The sequence below is a fragment of the Diospyros lotus genome, chromosome 13, assembly GCF_014633365.1.
Source record: "Diospyros lotus cultivar Yz01 chromosome 13, ASM1463336v1, whole genome shotgun sequence".
In the NCBI taxonomy this organism is placed as follows: Eukaryota; Viridiplantae; Streptophyta; class Magnoliopsida; order Ericales; family Ebenaceae; genus Diospyros; species Diospyros lotus.
This window is the reverse complement of record NC_068350.1, coordinates 5,645,721-5,661,934: the sequence shown is the minus strand read 5'-3', so window position 1 is coordinate 5,661,934 and position 16,214 is coordinate 5,645,721. Positions and strand designations below refer to the sequence as shown.

The 16,214-nt window shown below is 33.5% G+C and overlaps 2 protein-coding genes across 2 annotated transcripts; both read left to right on the top strand.

Annotated features, from left to right (window-relative positions):
• Positions 1-2,210: 2,210 nt before the first annotated feature.
• On the top strand, positions 2,211-2,831 carry LOC127788783 (secreted RxLR effector protein 161-like). The gene has a single exon (XM_052317392.1). It carries the CDS (start codon positions 2,211-2,213, stop codon positions 2,829-2,831), a length of 621 nt encoding a protein of 206 aa, XP_052173352.1.
• A 10,313-nt stretch (positions 2,832-13,144) lies between these two features.
• LOC127788662 (carbonic anhydrase Nec1-like) lies at positions 13,145-15,960 on the top strand. Its single transcript, XM_052317219.1, has 7 exons — positions 13,145-13,431; positions 13,588-13,805; positions 13,968-14,077; positions 14,186-14,300; positions 15,145-15,309; positions 15,457-15,510; positions 15,633-15,960. Exons 1-7 carry the CDS (start codon positions 13,332-13,334, stop codon positions 15,699-15,701), a joined length of 831 nt encoding a protein of 276 aa, XP_052173179.1. The 5' UTR covers positions 13,145-13,331; the 3' UTR covers positions 15,702-15,960.
• The last annotated feature ends 254 nt before the right edge of the window (positions 15,961-16,214 follow it).

The following is a 16,214-nucleotide window of genomic DNA, read 5'->3' as shown; positions in this document are numbered from 1 at the left end:
CTGAATCACTCACTGCACAAAGCAATAGGAGTTAGACGATTCGAGTTCCAACGTAAACCCTAAAATCACTTATCGTGTAAATCGATCGAGAAAGCCATAGGGGTTTTTCGATTAGGTTTTGATTTGCACAATCTAGGAGCCACACGAGGCTCTGATACCATTTTTTGCGGAAGAACACTTACCAAAATAGAAGGTTAGTACAGATTATAAGCAAAATCAAAGAAATATCGAAACAACTAAGAACACAAAAGAGTAAAAATATAACTCCCTGTAAAAATGGCTTTTCAAGGCTCAGATTTAGATCTGTCCAGTTTGTGCCACCCAAGTAACTCCAAGGAATAGGGACACCAAGCCTCACGGAAGCACACAAGAGCCAAGTCACAAAAACCCCCAAATCGGACCCCGAACCCTCTCGGCCAAAATGCAAAATCTCTTACCCAAACCACATAGGTTACGCTCACAGCAAGATCCACTAAGGAACAAGAGCAGTCACTAAGATATGGGACAACAAGTAGTGATCGAAGAAACCTTACCTCCAAGGGAGACCATCGGGATGGATTAATAGAGGACACCCACGGATCGTCCATGCAATCCACAAGGAAAGGCACAGACATCAGCAAGGAAAGAAGGATCAGACTGAGAAGGAAAGGGGAACACATCGGATCGGCCATACAACGAAGTTATCGGGTGAGCAAAGAGAAAAAGAGAGAGAAACTAACGTCAATAAGGGTAACCAGAAAGGTAAGCGCCCTTTTATATGACAAAGCTAGGGCAAGGCAGGGGAGTTAAATGGGCTTGGGCTCGGGCTTCCTTAAGCCTTGAGCAAATGGGCTTGGCCCATTTCTCCTCCAAAGGCTTAATAAAAGGCTTATGGCCCGACTTCTTTAATGGGATGCCAATGGGTGGTACTTTTTAGACTATACTTTAATCCTGTGCCGAAGCCTAAGAAGATAAACTCGAATCTTCGTCATAGCCTTGGGCCTCATTGGGAAACAAAAAATAACACAAATAAACTATGGGTAGAGGTAGTAAATACCTCTATGTATTTGCTGAATAGATTGCCTACTAAGGGATTAGAGAACAAGATACAGTATGAAGTCTGGAATGGTGTCAAACCTGCTCTAGATCATCTTCGAGTGTTTGGTAGCATATGTTATTTTCAAATATCTGAGCAAAAAAGAAGCAAACTTGACAACAAAGCTCATAAGGGCATTTTTGTGGGCTATGGGATAGCAACCAAAAGATATGGGATTCTCTGCTTGCAAACAGGAAAAGTCATCCCGAGTAGAAATGTGAAGTTTGATGAAGTTGCAGCATGGGATTGGGAAAATCAGGAAAATATGTGTCTTGATTCTCCATTTGATGTTTAGAGTCAACTTAAAGCTGATAATTTGGTGGATGATCTTCCAGTTAGGGGTACAAGGACCTTAGAGGATATTTACCAAAAGTGCAATGCGACAATCATTGAACCTATTAGCTATGTTGAAGCTCAAGATTCTCTAGCATGGAGGAAAGTAGTGGAAGAAGAAATGGAAATTATCAACAAGAATGAAACTTGGCAGCTGGTTGAAACGCCTAAGGATCGCAAGATGATTGGAGTTAAATGGGTTTTTAAAACAAAACTCAATCCAGATAGGTCAATTTGTAAACACAAGGCCAGATTGGTCATGAAGGGCTATGCTCAACAATATGGAGTAGACTACCAAGAGACCTTTGCTCCAGTAGCAAGGTATCATACAATCAAACTTCTTATTACTCTTGTTACTTCCAACTCTTGGCAGATTCATCAACTCAATGTCAAGTTAGCTTTCTTGAATGGCTTTCTTGCTGAAGAGAATTTTGTAGAGCAACCAAATGGATATGTTGTTCAAAGGAAAGAGGATCATGTGTATCTTCTTAAGAAGGTCTTACGATAGAATGGACAACAACCTTATACAGCTTAGATTCAACAGAAGTCAAAATGAAGCAACCTTGTATGTGAAATCGTATGGTAATCATCTCTTAATTGTCTCTATTTATGTTGATGATATGCTTATCACAAGAAGTCAACTTAGACTGATCCAAGAGTTCAAGGAAGAAATGCAAAAAGTGTTTGAGATGACTGACTTTGGAATTATGAGTTATTTTCTTGGAATGGAAGTGTTGCAATCCAGTTATGGCATTTACACATGTCAACAAAATATGATTCTAATATCCTAAAGAGGTTTAAGATGGAGGATTGTAAACCAGTGGGGACACCTATGACAACCAATATCAAGCTAAGCAAGAATGATGACTCTGAGAAAGTGGATGAAAGCTTGTATAAAAGCTTAATTGGCAGCCTTCAATACCTCACAGCAAGCAAACCTGATATACTATTTGTTGTGAGTGTTCTTTCAAGATTCATGCATTCACCAAAGGAGAGTCACTTCATAGCTGCAAAACGTGTGCTTAGGTACATCAAAGGTACCATTGCTCTTGGTACTTTCTTTCCAAAAACACCAGGAGAGGCTTTAAAATTGATTGGCTACACTGACAATGATTGGGGAGGTTGTATTGATGATTCAAGAAGCACATCAGGGTACTTATTTTCTCTAAGTTCTGGTATTTTCACTTGGAGCTCAAAGAAGCAAGAGACAACAGCTCAGTTTACTACAGAAGCTAAGTACGTTGTTGTTGCCTTAGCTGTCAACCAGGCTATCTGGTTGAGGAAGATGTTGAAGGATTTGGAACATGAGCAAGCTAAAGCAACCAGGATTATGTGTGATAACATTTCTGCAGTCTCAATTTCAAAGAATCTAGTCTGTCATGGACGAACCAAGCATATCAAGATTAAGTTTCACTTTATCTGAGAGGCCCAACAATCAAATGAAATGGTGCTTGTACACTGTTAATCTGAATAACAGCTTGTAGACATTTTTACCAAGCCACTGCCTAAAGAAAGGTTTGAAGCTTTAAGACAAAAAATTGGAGTTTGTCATCAAAATGCCAAGGAGGAGTGTTAGACAGTTGGCATTTTAATTTCAGCATATTGCTTTATTATTTTTTTATCAATTTTTTCCCTTTCTGTTCCCTTCATTTTATCTTTTGACTTTGTTAAAGTTTAGTTGCTATTTTTTTTTTTTTTTTAAGTTAGTGGCTTCGTATGGCTCAGATAATGGCAGTTTTTTCTCATCAGTTTTACCCATTATGTTTAGTGGCAAGTCTTTAGGGAAGTTTGTTATTGTATATAAAGACTGCTATCAATGAAAGAAATGTACATTGATATTTTTCAATCACTTTGTGTCTTTATTTTTTCAATTATTGTTGTTCTGTTTTTCAACATCCAAAAAATGAATTATTTAATTTATTGAATGCAGCATGTTCCAATGCACCAAAAAATGAATTATTCAATTTAGTGAATACAACAGTTCCAATGCATCAAAAAATAAATTATTCAATTTATTGAATACAACAGATAAATATTTAGGAATTAAAAAATAAAAATATATATCTTAGACACATTAAACAGTGATGAAAAGCTTTTAAAATTTATTCAAGTTGGTAAGTATGGTTAATGATGGTTTCAACGTTAATTCTTCATGCAGATAAATATTACCGAATGTACAATTATCAACTAAAACTAGGAAGGTGGAGACTTAATAAGTTGACTGTGCTATTTTTTTTTTTTTCCAAGGTATTACTCTGCTTACATTTAATTTATTGAATATACAGGTTCCAATGCACTAAAAAATGAATTATTCAATTTATTGAATATAGCAGGTTCCAATGCATCATAAAATGAATTATTCAATTTATTGAATACAACAATTCCAATATCAAAAAATAAATTATTCAATTTATTGAATACAGCTGATAAATTTTTAGGAATTAAAAAATAAAAAAATATATCTTAGACACATTAAACAATGATGAAAATATTTTGAAATTTATTCAACTTGGTAAGTATGGTTAATGATGGTTTCAAAGTTAATTATTCAAGTAGATTAATATTTTCAAATGTACTACTATCAATTAAAATTAGGAAAGCGGAGACGTAATAAGTTGACAATGCTGTAAGACATGCATTTATTTGTGAAACTATGCTAATATTTTTTTTTCTCGAGCTATTACTCTGCCTACATTTAATTTATTGAATATAGCAGATTCTAATGTATCAAAAAATGAATTATTCAATTTATTGAATACAATAGGTTCCAATGCATTAAAAAATGAATGATTCAATTTATTGAATACAACAGGTTCCAATGTATCAAAAATGAATGATTCAATTTATTGAATACAATAAATAAATATTTAGGAATAAAAAAATATATCTTGATCACGTTAAACAGTGATGAAAAGCTTTTGAAATTTATTTAGCTTGGTAAGTATGGTTAATGATGGTTTCAACATTAATTCTTTAAGTAGATAAATATTACCGAATGTACAACTATCAATTAAAACTAGGAAAGCAGAGACTTAATAAGTTGACAACGACGTAAGACATGCATTTATTTATGAAACTATGCTAATATTTTTTTTTTCCAACTACTTCTCTGTCTACATTCAATTTATTGAATACAACATAATTCCAATGCATCAAAAAATAAATTATTCAATTTATTAAATATAGTAAGTTCTAATGCATCAAAAAATGAATTTACATTTATTAAGATATGCATCAAAAAATGAATTATTCAATTTAGGACTTTTTATACAGCTAGAAAAAACAATTTTGAATATCATTAGAAATTCTTTCTTAATTGAACTGATTTCTCTACAAACTATAACTGAGACCCAGTATTTTCCATGGCTCAGATTCTGCATATGTTGCATATGCATCAAACTATAACAGAGACCCAAAATTGGATGTTCAAGATACGAGTCATCCGGAAGTGGGAAGTATACAGTTATCATAACCACAACGAGGTTAATTGTAATATTCTAGTATTTTGATAATAATAATAATTAATTTTTTTGTATTTAAAATATTTTTGGCATACATTAGAGATTATAGTTGAGAAAACTAATGGATTTAGAGTTAGTGGGCTAAGTTGAAAAATGAAAGTCTAAGTAAATGAGCTTAGAATTAGTGGGCTAGGTTGAAAAAAAAAAGAAAAGAAAGGTTAAGTAAATAGACTTAGAATTAGTAGACTAAAAAAGTGGGCTTAAAATTAATTAACTGAATAAAAGAATAATCTATTCAAAAGAAGATTTAGTGGAAAATAATTAAAGATAGTAGATGAAATAATTGAGAAATGTGGGAGACAAATTAAAATAGGGTGTGAACAAATAATTAAAGATTGTGGGTAAGATTTAGTGAAAAATAATTAAGAAATGTGACAAAATAATTAAAGATAATGGGTGAAATAATTGAGAAATGTGGGAGACAAAGTAGGGTGTGGACAAATAATCAAAGATAATGGGTGAAATAATTGAGAAATGTGAGAGATAAAGTAGGGTGTGGACAAATAATTAAATATCATGGGAGAGATTTAGTGAAAAATAATTAAGAAATGTGACAAAATAATTAAAGATAAGAGGTGAAATAATTGAAAAATGTGGGAGACAAAGTAGGGTGTGGACAAATAATAAAAGATAATGGGTAAAATAATAGAGAAATGTGGGAGACAAAGTAGGATGTGGACAAATAATTAAAGATTATGGGAGAGATTTAATGAAAAATAATTAAGAAATGTGACAAAATAATTAAAGATAGTGGATCACTACAATTATACTAAACTTAATTCAACCTTCTATAAATAGAGGAAAATCGAAAAGTTTGAGGACTTAAAATAGAGAGAGAAAGGTTGTAAGAAAAAAGATTTGAGAGTGAGAGAGAGATTTGAAAAAGAGAAAGAAACAAAATAGGAAAAACAAAATATAGAGAAAAATATCAAAGATTCCTAGAAAAATTCTATAGGCTAGGTTTAATAGTTTGTGTAAAAATTTGTGGCAGAAGGCGTCATTGAATACGCAAACCGAGACTTCGTCGCAGTATAGAAGAATATCAAATCACTCCGCGGGAAGGTGAGTTATCTTTGAAATTTTTTTCAAAAATTCCAGAAATATAATAATGATATTTTAGATTTGTTGATGATGAAATTGGAACAGAAATGCATGATTGGTATTTATTATGGATTTTTGAGGTAACAAATACTTGAAAATCAAAGAGAAAATGAGAAACAAATAGAACATGGATTCTGAAAATTATGAGAAAATTTTTGGAGCTTAGGAATATTTTTTTAGGAATTATTGTGAAGAGAAATTGAGAAAATTCTATGAGAAAATATTTATTTCATAATCTTGAGGAAATAATAGGAGGAAATAGGAGAAATTAGAAAAATTAAAGAAAATTAGAAATCTGATTTTTTAAATAATTATGATGCTCAGGGTATGTCAAGGTTCATAATTGAATACGATTGGAAGTCCGACGCAAATTTGAGGCAAAATTATGCTAAAGGCAAAATTGTCTTTTTGAAGGTAAGTGGTACTTCCCAACTGAATTTAGTTTTATGAAAATACTTGATTTGTAAGTGGTTCGACCCAAAATCCGATTTTATGTAAATGATTTTATCATGTCATCATGCCTTGATGTGAGTATGTCATGTAGATTGCATTTACATGTATTGATAATGAAATATGCATATAAGCATGATGAGATTCACGATCATACGTCGCATGGATTTGAGATTAGGTACTAGCGCCAGCTTTGCCAAGGGTGCACCCATACACTTCGGTCTGGCAGGAAGACTGTAAAAATAGCAGGTAATCTTAAGGTGCGGTCAACCCAAATAGAGAGTTACGATGTTATGTGCATTGCATACATACATGAGCATTAAATATTTTGTTCTTTTACTTAGATGATTCATCATCTAACTTGGGGTTTGCCCCTGGAATATTCAAACGTTCCAGATAGAGATTGTAGTAGAAACAAGAATGAATGAGGCATGAAATAACACTTAACAAAGTGCATGATAAGTTGTATGATAAGTTGAATGTATGTTATGTAGCCCATGTATTTAAGTTCTGCTATTTTGAATTCTGAATTTTTTGAGAAATAATGATGTATAACCTTAATTATGGTTAATGAGGATGTAATAATTGATTTATAATTAATGTTAAGATGTTAGGTTCAATTTTATCTTCCACATTTGATGTTTATGATAATTCTCTTTCGAGATAGAAGTATGAAAATTTTGGGATGGATATGAGAAATGATATGGTTTAGCAATAGTTGTTAAGAAAAAATTTATTATCCCATAATTGTCCTAAGTAGTAGCGCGTCCGAAAAATGGGGCGTTACATTAATAGCGTCGCTTTAGTGTTGTACAACAAAGATGTAAGTTCGGAAAACACTATTTTTTATTCTTACCATGCACTTTTGTTGTTTTTGCCAATATATAATCTGTGCAATGTGTCATTTATCATGTTGTGTAGAGGACGCGGATGCATGCAATAATCAAGAAAAACTTGATGCGTTACTTTGCGGATAAAATTGAAGAGCATAAATTGTACATAATGAAAAATTTCGTAGTTGATCATAATACTATGATGATCAAGACTATCACACATAAGTACGTGTTGAGTTTCATGAGGACCACTCAAGTGCTTGAGGTTGAAGATCAATTATTTCCTATTGAGATATATAGGTTCAAGCCTTTCGTCAAATTTCTGTCCAATCCACAGTCTAAGGAAAATTAAATATTTAGTGTGTTTCTGCCTCTTTTTTTAGTTAATCTTTTTCTACCTCTTTTTTCATTCAATTCATTACTGCATTGTTCTACCTCTTTTCCTAGTCAATTTTAATTAATTTTTTTAGTTAATTTTTTAAAAACTATTCTTCATTGTTTGCTTGCATCTCTTTTTTCTGATATGCACTATTCCACAATTCTAATACATTTTCATTTTTCGTTTTGTCCATGTTTATCTTAAATTTAAAGAAGTGATCGGCGAAGTCGTCGAGAAGGACAAAGCTAGAACTCAATCATCTTTTTGGATCCACTACAAAAAAATAAATATTGTTTTTGAAGAGTTGGAGTATGATCTTTTAATTTATTTTTTTTTTATCTTTTTTTGTTGCAAAATGTATCTTTATATAACTTGTGTTGGGTATTTTATTTATATTATGTTTTGTTGGATATGTAGTCATTTTTTTTTATTTCTGTTTTGAAGAAAAAATCTAGTAAAATTTACAACTTTGACTACAAATGTTATATACAAAGAAATATTCCAAAATTTACTTTAATCACAATGAAATAAAATTGTTATTTTTTTACTAATTCATGTAATATATTAAATTTGTTGTAATGTGCATTCCATATTTTAAACTATTATTTTATACATATATTTTTATTGGATATTGTATCCGGTCGAGAACTAGTTATATATATTAACATAATAGTAAAAATATGAAAATCACCCTCAACTTGTAATGTTTTTATTATGTGTGGAGTATGAACTCTTAGATAGGTTGCACTTTGCCTTTATTGAATTCTTAAGTTAGTCTCTATTAATGTCTCTTACTTTGGGATTATCGTCTTTGTGTGATTTCTTATAATTTGTGTTTTTAATTTTGATAGATGAGATAAATTATAGACAGAGATTTTACCTCATTACGCAGGATAAAGAATCAAGTCCACGATCTATTAGTATAAATTCTATCTTATCGTGATCAGGGGCGGATTCAGAGGGGATCCAAGAGGAGGGCTGGAGCTTCAATTTGAGAGATTGTGTATATATGTATATGTATATGTATATATTTAAATATTTATATAATGTTTTGGTTGGGGCTGGCACGGGCTGAAGCCCATGCCAGCCCCCCTGGATCCGCCACTGATCGTGATCCAACCATTTAAAATATGACTTAAAATTGTAACAATATCTCTTACCTACTTCAAAGATGAGATTAAAGCCTTATATGAAAATCATAATTTGTCACTCCCTGTGACATTATAATTATGATGTGACCCTCCCTCTAGTTTGCATTGTACATCTTAAATTTTAAATTTTAAAATATCACACGATCAATATATTTTATGACAATTGAAATAATCGATAAGATTAGAGAAGCCAATCATTCACGTAGATCGATGCATAGAAAATAATTAAAATTAAAGAATATGAAAAATGATCAATTTGACAAATAATTTTTACAAATTTTATAATAAATTTAAATAAAATTATCATAAATTAAAAAAAGTATTTTTCAAACGTATTTATAAGTGCAATATTTTCTTAAAAATAAATCATTACAATAATCGATCAGAGTAAATAATTAATATTATAAAATTAAGTTGTATAACATATGAATACGGTACTCTAAAAATAATAATAATAATAATATGTTGACTGAAGTTTTGGAAATGGCATTTGACCCTTAGCTCTGGGAATGCCAAAGCAGTGGTTACGGAAAGATACAAGCCTAGTAAACAAATGAACTTGAATCCAACGAGAGAGAGAGAAATAGCATAATATTTTTGGGCATCCATATCTTGTATTATATTTATAAAAAGATTTTGTATAATATATATAATATAATTGACCTGTAAGTATAAAATATCATACTTTTTAATATTAATTCTACAAAATACAAATACTCATAAATTACATAAAAACAAACGACAGCTTTCACATATAGGCATCTGTAAACCACAATAAATAATTAATGACGACTCGTTTCCTTAAATTATGAGGTATCTTGTAGTTGTCTTGTCTTGTCTTTGCATATATATAATGTGCTGGATGCTGGTTGTTGCTGACTTGCTGGGGGTGGGGGTGGTTATTTGGTGGGTGGCTCTCTCTTCCTTGCAAGCTTTGCACCAAACTGAACAACCCCACGAAAACATATGGGTTGGCAAGTTTATATTTAATGGTGTGTAACATTATACTTTGAGAATTCTAAATTGTCACTTTCTAATTGAGTATATACATATATATAATTGGTGAAAAAAAAATTCCAAATATCTTAATTACCCTGATGCCATTGCGAATTAGCCAATGGACGAAAGACACGTGTTCGTCAAGGGACAATTGAGAATTATCACTTGATTTAAGTTGGGAAGGGCATGTGTCTGGGTCATCCTAGAAAATACTCGGAAGCCCAAATCCAAATCCAACGAGTGTATCCTAGTATTTTCGACTTTCGTGGTTCTCCCGAAACCTCTAAAGATGATTGTTATCTTGAGATTCTCGAAAATGATAGGCACATTCGTTCCTCTCAAGATCGTGGTTTCTAAATTGAGTGAATCATTATCCCAAAATGCTCAAAGGATAACTTCACCCGTACTCGTGGAAATAAGCTCAACAACAAATCTCTCTACAATATGGAAAAGATTTCCTCTAACGGAAAAGGGGGAAACTCCTATCTCCATGGGGTCACCACCGCTCCTCATAAATATAGGTGAATCCACATAGGTAAGGGAATCATTTTTCTTCTATTTCTACTAAATACTCTAATTTTCATAATCATGTGAACTGAGTTAAACATCGGAGTGATCATGGGAGAATGAGTCCCCAACTTTGTTTGTAGGTACTTGGTTCTTGATAGAAAATGGTGATCAACTGTGCATCATCAATAATATACGAAGCAATGATCTATGCTCCTATATCACAGGTATACATATTTGTCAATTATAGCTCATATATCACAGGTATACATATTTGTCAATTATATACATAACATATTGCAAGAGTGAAAGTTGAATTCAGAGATTTAATATTTGCGACGGAGAAAGACAGAAGTGGAGTTGTTTGAAATATACAAAGAGAAGAAGACCAATTCACATTTGGTGCCTTGCAATGAATACAGCCAAGCGAATTTTGTTGCATTTTAGTTGAATTTTCGCCTTCATTTAAGTATTAAAACATGGCCACCAGCTTCAGAGTCCAGGTCAAAATCTCCTCTTAAATTAAGCATATAACAGTTAACTACTCCCTTGACATCCTTCTTGCCCCTCAACATATTATATTCTTCTTTAATCATTGTCGATTTGAATCGTCATTATTTACCAGTATCAGTGTTGGCATTAATAGATTTTAAATACATAAATTAAAAAGAAAATTCAAATTAGACCCAACTATTTATACTAGGTGTGGGTGAACGGACACGTTCTTCGAGTGTGAGAGATGTATGGTAAGAGATGTGAATCTTTGTGAGAGAGTACGATTTGGACCGCTAGGTTGTGTCTAAATCTAAAAAAATACGATATAAAGATCTAAATTAATCTGGATTAAACAATGACATCTCATGATTGAACGTTTAAAAACTATAAATAGGACCCTCTAAATTCTATTTTTCTATACATAGAATCAATTCAAGTTAATTGATTTTATTTATTCTTTCTCCAATATATTTTTTTATTGCAATAATTTTTCTTTACTTTCAAATGTGCGAGATTCTAACATCTTCTCTGCTGCCAGGAAGAGTACGTTTTAAATTTAGTTTCACCCGATAAAATTAAAATTAGTATTGTGTTGTACTAATTTTTTAAAGGAGTATTATATCTTAGGAATTAGATGTCCATCGAACATATTAGCATCATTGCAGGGGCGAAATTTGTCTTTTCAGGAGATTTTATTGACCAATAGAGATGATATCATGCATGAAATCAAACGAGATTTTATTGACCAATAGAGAAAGACTTACGTGAGACTATATATGTTTTGCTGACATTGACTTATTTTGTATGCATACATATATATATATATATATATATATAAACGAGTGGCAGACCAACCATTATTGAATGATTTTTTTAAAAGTGGTCTCCAACTTTTTCTTGCCGTGTCAAGGTTAAACCACACATTAAGTTATAATTTAGGAAAATGCTATTTTGCCTCAATAACGTTGATTGAAGATATTAAATAATAAAAATATCTTCACTTAATTTGTAGATTTATCACGCTTGCCATGGCCACCTCCAGTAAGTTCCATCTCGCCTTATTGTCGTCTCATGTCGCCTCGTTGATTGTCGATGCATTCTCTCATCATCTTGTTACAGCATTTCGCGCAACCCTTACTATAGTGCCTCACACGACCACTACTGCATCATGCCGTCACCTCGCTGCAGCCCCTCACATCGATCGTCGTTTCACCATCTCATCACCTCGTCATTATCGCTTTCGATTGGACTTCATCCCGGATTAAAGCCGAGCTTCCCTTGTTTGCGACGCCAATAAAGCTCGATCAGGCTTCATTCACGTTTGAAACTAACCAGGCTTCTCCCATCCATGACGACTTAATGATCGGACTTTATCATTGATGAAATCTAATTCAATCAACGGGTTCGTCATTCTATCCGTACAAATAGCACGGTAATATAATATATTAAATTTGTATTGAAGTATCTTTTTCATGTCAAACAGTAAAGTTTCTTTTTGGGAGTAGTAATGGCATTAAGTGAAATTTGTAAACTTAAATCCCGAAAGATGAGACCATGCATATACTTTATGGTTATTTTCAATTCACTAATTGAGACGCGTAATTTTTTTTTTATTTAATTTCAATTCTCTAACCGTGGCTTGGATGCCTAACTGTCTAATTGATAAAATTAAAAAGTTAATCTCTAGCCGGAGAGCCGCCACGCGTCACTAGAAATTAGCCGTTAATCTCGGCCGGAATTAAAAAGTTCATCTCTGCGGCGATCCCCCGTCCCAAGACTGTCCCAGTATATTTGCCGGAACTCTCTTCTATATCCAGCCAGCCACGCTTTTAACTCTTTATAATAAGTTTCCACAATTGCATTTCGGCTAATTTCGACTGGTACGGACCGAAATGTCCTAAAAACTAGTCGTTGTGGAATAAAAACACGGTGATTCCGGGTTTGATAAAAGATCGAGACCTTCCAACTGTTCTGGTCGGAACGGAACGGTACGGTATTGACGAGTGGGACGGAGAGGGAAAAGAGCGTGTGTGTAAAAGTTGAGGACAAAATAGTCAATTTTTGAGATTTGTTAACAACAACAAGGACGTCTTTGTAATTTCAAGAAGCAAAGGCCTCTCACGTGTAATTTCACGTAATGGTATGTCGGAGCTCAATAATTTAGGCGCAAAAGTTCTATACGGAAACAGTAGCTGATATCAGCATTCTTTGGTTTGGGGTCCCGCCTGCGTTCATACATGAGAGGTAGGGCGAATCCAAGAAGCTCTCAAGAAGCTCACAAGAAGCCTCCCTATTCTCACTGCGATGATCCGTCCACTAATAATTGCTATAAATATTGCAGCCGATCGAGAGACCTCCCACACCACAATATAGCGCAAATCCAGCCCAAATCTCTTTTATATATTCATATCACCGTTTCACGTTCTCCACTCATCTAACGAATACCACCTACTTCTCCTAGCAAAAGTATTTGATTATCGGCAAAATATGAAGCTGCAGGCGATCAGTCCCATCTTCGTTCTCGGATCTCTTCTCTTTCTGCTTCTGTGCTTCCATAATCCAACATCAGTCACAGCTCAAGAAGTCGGTAATATATATATGGCCCAAACATACATATATATTCATATATATGTCTATAACGATTCTTGCTCGGTCTATGATCTGTATATCAGTAGATATTACTTGTAGTTGGTTTATAGCGATATATATGATTGTGTGTTGAAACTAATTAATAATGGTGCAGAGGATGAGAGTGAATTTGATTATGGGGAAGGAAGTGAGAAGGGGCCTCACAGATGGGGAGAGCTGAAGAAGGAATGGGCAGCGTGCAAGAACGGAGAAATGCAGTCTCCCATCGACATGTGCAACCAGAGGGTCAAAATAATCCTTAGGAAAAGAGAGTTAAAGAGAGATTACAAGCCCGCCAATGCACTTCTCAAGAACAGAGGCCATGATATCTCGGTAATCATTAAGGATATATCCATACTCCCAGCATATATATCTATGTTTCACCCAAACTGAATTTAAATGTATCATTGTTTTCTACCAATTAACGCTAGAAATGATATTTCTAATTTCCCATGAATGCCTTAATTAATGAACATGAATCATGATGATCTGCAGCTTCAGTGGGAACTGGGCGAGGCTGGATCCATTAAGATCAACGGCACAAATTACTTACTGCAGCAAGGCCACTGGCACTCCCCTTCCGAGCACTCCATCAATGGCCGCAGGTCTCTCTCTCTCTCTCTCTCTCTTTATATATATATATATATATATATTGTATGTATGATTGAGCAAATTTGTGAACGAGATCACTAGAAATTAACTGTTGTGAACAGGTACGACATGGAACTGCACTTGGTCCACGTTAGCCCAGACAGCAGAGTGAAGAACAAGATTGCCGTGATTGGGGTCCTCTACAAGATTGGTCGCCCCGATGCTTTCCTCTCCCAAGTACGAAACCTCAACTCCATCTCCTTGCTCACAGCATTGCTATATTTAAGTTTTCTTTTTTCATTTTTTTTTTGTGGCTTCTTTTGTTCTTGTTTTCCAGAGAGAAAAATCCAGAAGGCGGTTCTCTGTTTTCTTTTTTCTCCTTGTATTCTGATTCTTTTTCTTTCCCTTTCTGCAACAAATTTGCCGAGAATAGTAACTGGTGAAAACAGTCAATCAAATATTCTCTCAAATCCATGAGCTTTGGAAATCAAAATATTTTTGGAAAGTTGGTCAAATCATTCAACCTTTCAGACACGGAGAGCAGCTGGGTGAATTTGTAAGCTTGTGTGATAGTCAAATGGTTGTTACCGACCCACTGTGAAGCACGCAAATGGAAACTTTCCTGTTTCGAAATTATTTACACTTGTTTTTAAAAAAAAAAAAATCTTTTTTTATTTTTATTTCGTATTCAATATGTTTTCCATTTCCATTTCCATACAACCTAACCCACTGCTCTCCTATTTCACATATACCAATTTTCCCATAAAGTTTGTGAGTAATTTTTATTTATTACTTTATATATCTTTATAAAATACTTACAATTTATATAATACAACTATCACCTATCAATCTTTCTTTATCTGTTAAAAAAAAAAGAACTTTCTTTTATTCTCCTATACCTCTTTTCTTAGGTACTTCGTATTTCTTCCACACTTTTTCATCACATATATAGCCTCTATTGATATTCTTCTTAATCGAATTATACTTACATTCAACAGAAGCCCATTCAACCTTATTATATACGACGAAATTGAACATTTGTGTTTTCAATGATTTGTTAATGTTTCGATCATTTTCACAGTTGCTGAAGAATATATCGTCTATAGCCGACACAAAGGAAGAGAGTGATATGGGAGTGGTTGATCCCAGAGAGATTAAACTGGGTGGAAAGAAGTATTACAGATATATGGGTTCCCTCACTGTTCCGCCTTGCACTGAAGGTGTTATCTGGACAATTAGCAAGAAGGTAGAGCTTCTATCTAACCCAAAAAAAAGAAAAAAAAAATATCTTCTTTATTAGCCATTACTTGGATGTTCCAAAAACAACTGTCGATTAGAAACTGAGAATCACTTTAATGAATGATGATTAATTTATTCGCTGATATGTGTTTAGGTGAGGACTGTGTCGAAAGAGCAAGTGCATTTACTGCGCGAGGCTGTTCATGATGTGAGTCAGAGCTTCCCTATTTTACTATCGATTTAACTAACATTAATGAGGAATCTGAATAAAAGAAAGTAGTAAATTTTTCCAAGTGCTTGACGTACGTTTGTGACTGCATATTGCTACAGTATGCAGAGATGAACGCAAGGCCACTGCAGGCAATCAACGGTAGAGATATCCAACTCTATGGCCAGTAGTTTCAGCTCAACAGACTCAGCAAAGCATCAAAGAAGACGACGAAGAAGAGTGAAAGTTTCAGATTACGATGAGCTTTGCAACAGGCTTCTAGTGCCAATATTTTTGGGCATTCACCAGCCAGGTCCATGGAAGTTCGTAGAGACATCGATAAAACTATATATTTATGTTTACTGTATACGTTCTTTGCTAAGGACATTAAGTTTAGTATATAGATTTTATATTTGATTATATATATATATAACATTTAAATTATTTTAATTATTGTTTTGTTGATAGAGATTAAATATTCATCTTTTCAAGAGACACCCTATCTTGATGGGAGGCCAGCTCAATATGTCATATGGGATTGTAACATTGACTATGTTTTGCTATTTGTTTGTGCTATATATATATATATATGACCTCATAAGATTTGCAACTGGGTTACCCACGTCTGTAGCACAGTTAATTCTCATATAGTAGATTGTACTCAAGGAGATAGGTTCGAGTCATAGTAGTCGCAGTGTGGGAGT

What these genes read in the sequence shown, in the direction of transcription:
- LOC127788662 (XM_052317219.1), top strand. Translation starts at nt 13,332, where the DNA reads ATGAAGCTGCAGGCGATCAGTCCCATCTTCGTTCTCGGATCTCTTCTC. An exon ending in CACTCCATCAATGGCCGCAG is followed by an intron (nt 14,078 to 14,185) that starts GTCTCTCTCTCT and finishes TGTTGTGAACAG; the next exon opens with GTACGACATGGAACTGCACT. An exon ending in TGCGCGAGGCTGTTCATGAT is followed by an intron (nt 15,511 to 15,632) that starts GTGAGTCAGAGC and finishes ATATTGCTACAG; the next exon opens with TATGCAGAGATGAACGCAAG.
- LOC127788783 (XM_052317392.1), top strand. Translation starts at nt 2,211, where the DNA reads ATGGAGGATTGTAAACCAGTGGGGACACCTATGACAACCAATATCAAG.